The sequence below is a fragment of the Drosophila sulfurigaster genome, chromosome 2R (genome assembly GCF_023558435.1).
Source record: "Drosophila sulfurigaster albostrigata strain 15112-1811.04 chromosome 2R, ASM2355843v2, whole genome shotgun sequence".
Lineage (NCBI taxonomy): Eukaryota > Metazoa > Arthropoda > Insecta > Diptera > Drosophilidae > Drosophila > Drosophila sulfurigaster.
The window spans coordinates 21,831,580-21,837,800 of NC_084882.1; the positions used below are offsets into that span (position 1 = coordinate 21,831,580).

The window sequence follows — 6,221 nt, forward strand, 5'->3', positions numbered from 1 at the left end:
TTTGTTTTTAGATTGTTTTATGTATTTATTTAATCATTCCGTAACAATTTCAAATACAATTTATTTTGGTACTGATTTTTTGAGTTATTTGTTCATTAAAAACCCTTTTTTCTCCATAAAATATTTAACATCGAAAATTAAAATTTGCAGTTTGTTTTATTTTTATTTTATAATAATTATTTTTAACCATATTAACAATTTCATGCGTTCGTACTTAATTATAAATCTCTTGCACCAAGATTAAATTACTCCTCATTTCAACAGCTTAACATAGTGGTTAGTTTGCTCCTCATTTCAACATTCTGCAGAGCTCAGCTTTTGTTTACTGTTTTGTAGCAGTCAGCTTGTGAGTGCTTGACCATAGCAGAGACTGAGTGCTATAACACGCGCTGCAGCAGCTAACGTAATTTGCAAACTGTCAAACCGCTGTCAAGTTTAAGTGCGCCTACAAAATTTAAACTGCAGCCGACAGAGGCTCGCTTAAGAGTAATGATGATGAATGCTAAAATACTCAAATATCTTTCTTTTGGCCACGCACACGGCACACATAATCACATTTCACTGTCAAAATGTTGCACTTAAGTTGGTTTGAGTCGCAGTTGTTTTCCTTGCGGTTTCGAGGCTCTTCGGGCTTGTCTTTTTCTCGTTACGTTTCTTTTCGTTTTGGTTTTTTGGCAACATATGCAAGTAATTTGATTAAATTATATAATTACAGGGCAGGCTGTTGCCTGCCTTCCTTACTTGCCACTGACAGTGACGGAACACGAATGCGAATATACAATCAAGCATCGTATGCGATGCCACCAGATTTCGTTGTTTGCGACACTCACTGCAGGCCGGGACTAGTGCAATATGTATTTCGCATAACCACAAATATGCACCAGGCACGACCTACATCAGGTGACGTTTTAATGTTGCACATATACACTCATACACACACTCGCATACACACACTTCTTGCCACATAATAATATCAATAAGCCAAGAAAGTCGTCGCCGTCGCATCGCTGCCTCCAAGTGTGGCTTAAACACTGTCATTAGATCTGCCCATTGCGAGGCTGCAATTTAATTAAAATATAGACGCATTAATAACAAAACAAAAAATGTGGAAAAAAGAAAAACAAATGCACATCTGGCTTGGGGCAAGGATTTCTTAAATTGCGTCCAATAATCAATCACCATTTGTCGGTTTCAGCCACTGCAATCTTTAAATTCATAGGCGTTAATGCAATTCTATGCGCATGCCTGCCAATCGACAAAGAACGCCTCGATCTGGAACTATTGACATTGGTTTTATTCGTTTTGGCATATAGAGAGGGGCCTCTAATTTATAAGGCCTCCTAACTCTCTCCCCCATATCCCACCCACTATTTTTTTGTTGTGGCCTATGTAAGAAATTATAATGTAGATATTACATGTGTAAGTGATTGTGGTCTTAATGCTAAATTCCTATTCATCCGTTTCATCCATGCTACTTGGCTGCTGATCTGCGGATCCCCGCTTCTGCTGTTGCTTCTGTTGTTGCTGTTGTGTTGGCAACTGTTGTGGTGGCTGTTGGCTGAGCTCATAGGCAATTGTTGCCTGGGTTAGCTCATTAGAAAAGCTGGCAATCAAACGCATAGATGTCGACGAAGGCAATTCGGTGAGGACATGCGACATGAATTCGCCAAAGGCTTTATACTTGGGATTGGCTAAAGATGTAACGCCTGCAGACAATGCCGATTCTTCTAGTTCTGGTTTTAATGCAGCTGCTGCTGCTCCTGATGAGGTAGGCGCATTGAGCCGCCGTCTAGAGATTGCCTGTCCCGCCGCATGCATGGACTGCATACGTTTGTGTTTAGCAGCTGCCAACACCAACTCCGGTTGATGCAGTCCATCCAAGTGATCGCTTTCGCCATTTAGCGTATCGCTGCCATTCAATTGCGAGCTGTAGTCTTCCTGGCTCAATATTTGAGTGTTGTGTGGTATGCTGCAATTGAATAATTAGATTCATTCAAAATCAGAAAGGAATGTGCTTCACTTACTTGAGTACTGTGGTCACTGGCAACTGACGATCGCAATCGTATATCTCTCCATCATCATAGTCGTGTTCCTGCTCATGCTTAATCCGTTTAGCATGACCATTTAGTTCGCTATGCATGTCATCGACATCGAAGGGCTCCTCATCGTCATCGTCTTCGTGCGGGTTCTCCAGCTTATGCATCATCTTATACGATCGCCTCGATCGTATGTGTTCAGACAAAAAACTGAGATTCTCGTATAGTGGCCACTGCGACACCATTGGTGTACCAGATGTACCAGATAGATTTTCGAGACGTCGCTTCTCGATATTGTAACGATTTCGCAATGTGATCATGCGCTCACGTAGCGTTGAAACTGTCGATTTGATGAATATTACAAGTCAATTATTATTTGACTACTAACTCTAATCATTCTCTGTTCAAACTTACCCTCATAGCCAAGTTTGTGGGACATTTGCATCCATTGCTGAGCACAATAGACTTTATCCTTAAAGCGTTTGTTGTTCCGATCATAAAGTGCGGGCCGTGAGCGATATTCTCTTATCAAACCCAAATCAAATTCACCGGTTTGCGCATACGACGCCCGAGGTCTGCCTCGACTCTTTGGCGGTTGCACGAGCGTCGGTGCATGTAGTTGTAACATGGGGGATGAGGCACGCTCCATGTCTGTGGTATCGACGTCTACAAACTGTTTAATAAATTCCAAACTTAATAAATTCCAGTTCAACATTCTAATAAAATATTGCTTATCTTATGTATTTTTTAGTTTATAATTTGTTCAACAGAAAGCAAATAAAATAAAACTAAATACAAGCTACAAAACTTATTGTCTGCCTGCTACGATTTCCAAGCAAAGCGACGCGCAAAAAAAAAATCAAGCAAAAGCAAAGTAAAAAATAAAAAAATATTTATCACCGCACCGGGGATATATTTATATGTGTATATATTTACATATACAAAAGTAAATTGGCTAATTCTAACACCAGTAGCTGCTAAGCGCTACTATCTTTTCATCTACGAATTAAACTTACTTTAAATTGCACGCGGAATATTTTTATTTAATTTCAATTTGTTTTTTATATTTAACACAGTGGAAAAAAAGGCACACAACAACAGGCGGGCGGGCAATCGTCTGCTTGCGTCCGTTGTTGTTGTTGTTGTCATTTTCCACTAGCGACAGCGACGCTGCTACAACCACCAAATGCACCAAACCAACAGCACAAAACAAAATGCGAGACTAAAATACCAACATAAAAATACTAAACAGCTGGGAAACGCGCGTTTTTTAAAGCTTCTATTTTTGTTTAAGGTCTATAAACGATTTTGTTTTTTATAAATTTTGTATCCGCTTTATGTAATACATACCTTGTTTTTTTTTTTATCACAAATTGTTTTTATTGCTTTTAAAATTCGATTCGTAGTGAAGACGTAAAATAAATATTAATATCACAATAGTCATGTATGTAGAACAAATTACAATGTTTAACTGATTTTTTATTTTGTACAAATGCTGTTTTTTAAAAATTACGTGCGTTGAAATTTCCTATTACATTTTTGTCAACTTGATTTAACTAAAACAGGTAATTCTCAAATTAACAAACCAGAATAAGTACAGTTCTACATTTTGTATTTTACAGTTTGGGCTGTACTGCATTCGCTGACATTAAGCGCAACTGTACCAAGTTGAATTAAAAGAAGCTGTAATGATAAGAAGTAAAACAAGCGCATTAAAATGGATGCAATAGATTATTAACAATATATACAATAGAAAAAATAATTTTTTGTTGATGCACAAACCGCTCATAGGCCGGGACAAGTGCAATGTTTATTTATAAAACAAAACGTTGACACCTTCCCGTCCTACAAGCAATTCATGTGATTTATTCTTACGTACTGCGAAACTCCTTGATCTGCACACTTGGTATAGAGTTTCACAAGTACCAAGAGAATATGCGACCAAATTACAATATAATTATTCTGTTCAATACAAATACAAACTAAAAAAAAATAAAATGGATGAACAGGTAGGCAGAGCAGTGGATCAGTACCGAAATATCTCATATTTCAAAAACATGCAGAAAAAATGTATTTCATATTAAATTTCCGCCCCTACTTGAGGAAGGGCTCTCCATAAGACTGATGCCTCCTTTTTTTGTATGTATATTGAACATGGTTTTGTTGTGCGGGCGTTGTTGAGAACAATAGGAACGTCGCTAAGGATGTTTGAGATGGAGAGAGGGATCAAGCTGAGAAACTAAAGTACCCAACAGGTAAATTTAAACTCTGCAAATCAAGCGTTAAATGCCCTTTACTTACGCCTCAAAGAGTCTTCTACAAAAGATCATTCTTTGCTTGATAAGTATGTGAGTGTGTATGTATGGTATTGTATGGCTGGGAGGGGGGTCCATTAACAGTTGGCTAACATCGACAAAATTTGAAATCCAAAGCGTGATAAATTTCGTAGAATCTTGAGAGGCTCTTTGCTGGACCATTGGATCCGTTGGCGGCAATTATGTATTTTTTAGGGCTGAGTTCAGCTGAGAGCAGCAGAAAAATCAAAGTTACTCGAGCACTTTTTTATAGTTACACACACACATATGCAAATGCCTCTGAGTGCTGAGTGGGGCTGCTTCTGACACTGGCTCTGGGATTTGGGGTTGGGGAAAAAAAGCGCGACAGTTTTTATTTAATTTTTTTTCTTTTTGGTTCAGCGTATTTCTATGTCGCTTATCTTCAGCAAAAAAAAAGGGGGGAGCTCTCGAGCAGGAATTTGTTTATATGATCGCAACGGGCATTAGCTTTAAGTTTAATGACATACACACTGGAAATGAATAATGGGGAACAGGAGGAGAAGGGAGAGAAGAAGTCGAAAACGAACAAACACTGCAATAAATTCATATTTATTTATTTTTCTTAGGCAAATACGCCCCCAACAACTATAACAACAATAACAACAACAACAACAACAAGAGCACAGCAACAGCATGAATAAGAAGCGAGTTCAATCGGCCCCAGACCCAGCCCCAGTTCGTGCTTAAGACTTGGCTCTCCATTCTTCAATGGAAGAAGGAATCGCAAAGCAGTCGCCGTTGCCGTTGCCGTCCCAGGCCAATAATAACGGAAAGCGGAAACGCAAATAGACGGCGCGATAACGAAATAGAAACAGAGTGAGAGAGCGGGAGAGCAGGAGAGAAAGAGAGAAAGAGTATAAAGCAAAATGCCACATAAATTTGAAATAACTAATAATTCATTGAATAGCAACAAAGCGGCACAATATCATGTAATAATATTTGCTTAAGCAAACAGCTGACACGACTGAATCAACATCAACGCCATCAGTGCCAATGGGGCCAGGCCAGGCCAGGCTAACAACTGGCAGCAACCAGCACAACCAAGAGGCAATAGACAAGCAACCAAGCCACTACCTAACCCACCTCTAGATGCAGACTCCAAAAGAATGGACGACGCGTGAACGGCGCAAGCACCTCGAGCAGGCAACTACAGCTGCTTCAGGCTTCAGACGAGTTGGAGTCGAGAACTGGGGGAGTGTGTGATCCAGAGCAGGTAGAGCAGAGAATCGATGCCACAACTAGTTTGATTATATTCCTGCCATTTCAAGAGCTTAACAATCAATACAAACTGCTTTGTTAAGCTTATAAAAAATGAATTTACTATTTAATAGATTCAGCAGCAAACCACTGCAAACTACATAATTATTTAAACATTATTAAAACATAAAATGAAATATTCATCATTTGGCTTGTCTTCAAGAATGTTAAATTTCACACTGAGCTGATGGCTTTAATTGCTAAATTACTATAAAATGTAATCAAATCAAATTTTTTTAATGTTTAAAAATATCTAAAGATTATTATATTGAAATTCAAACTAGAATATCTATGCCTTTACTACAGTATTTGAGAAATTCGTAATATTTGTTGTCAAAGTACTTGAAAATAGTTTCTGAGATTCAAAACAAGCAGCTTCAAACTCATTCATTTCATCCCCAACCGTTGGGACTAACAGGATATTTCATAGTCGGTGTCTCCCCAAATATTATGAAACTTGCTGGCTTATGATTGCGAACAGCCTTTTGTCTGTTTAGCTGCTTGCTTGGTTGGTGTGTTGTGTTGTGTTGGAGGCTCGATGGTGCTGATGGTGATGATGATGATGGTGTGTTGTCTGTTCTAGTTTGAGAAG

General features: G+C 38.7%; 1 protein-coding gene and 1 long non-coding RNA gene across 5 annotated transcripts; one reads left to right on the forward strand and one right to left on the reverse strand.

Moving 5' to 3' along the window:
* Positions 1 to 1,267: 1,267 nt before the first annotated feature.
* LOC133836905 (uncharacterized) lies at positions 1,268 to 3,526 on the reverse strand. 4 transcript variants are annotated; one of them, XM_062267505.1, is made up of 4 exons: positions 3,387 to 3,526; positions 2,451 to 2,709; positions 2,025 to 2,376; positions 1,268 to 1,969 (listed from the first exon to the last, which is right to left on the reverse strand). In XM_062267505.1, the coding sequence occupies exons 2-4, from the start codon at positions 2,683 to 2,685 to the stop codon at positions 1,450 to 1,452; spliced, it is 1,107 nt and encodes a 368-aa protein (XP_062123489.1). In that variant the 5' UTR covers positions 2,686 to 2,709; positions 3,387 to 3,526; the 3' UTR covers positions 1,268 to 1,449. The 4 variants fall into 4 exon arrangements, with proteins under 4 accessions (XP_062123489.1, XP_062123488.1, XP_062123490.1 ...); XM_062267504.1 differs by having other exon boundaries at positions 2,451 to 2,702; positions 3,383 to 3,525; XM_062267506.1 differs by lacking the exon at positions 3,387 to 3,526 and adding an exon at positions 3,053 to 3,173.
* On the forward strand, positions 3,480 to 5,818 carry LOC133836906 (uncharacterized). Its single transcript, XR_009893757.1, has 3 exons — positions 3,480 to 3,601; positions 3,659 to 4,291; positions 4,939 to 5,818. It is a non-coding gene; the product is annotated as an uncharacterized LOC133836906 (long non-coding RNA).
* Positions 5,819 to 6,221: the final 403 nt, after the last annotated feature.

What these genes read in the sequence shown, in the direction of transcription:
- LOC133836905 (XM_062267503.1), bottom strand. Translation starts at nt 2,751, where the DNA reads ATGTTGAACTGGAATTTATTAAGTTTGGAATTTATTAAACAGTTTGTA. An exon ending in CCACAAACTTGGCTATGAGG is followed by an intron (nt 2,377 to 2,450) that starts GTAAGTTTGAAC and finishes TCAAATCGACAG; the next exon opens with TTTCAACGCTACGTGAGCGC. An exon ending in CCAGTGACCACAGTACTCAA is followed by an intron (nt 1,970 to 2,024) that starts GTAAGTGAAGCA and finishes ATTCAATTGCAG; the next exon opens with CATACCACACAACACTCAAA.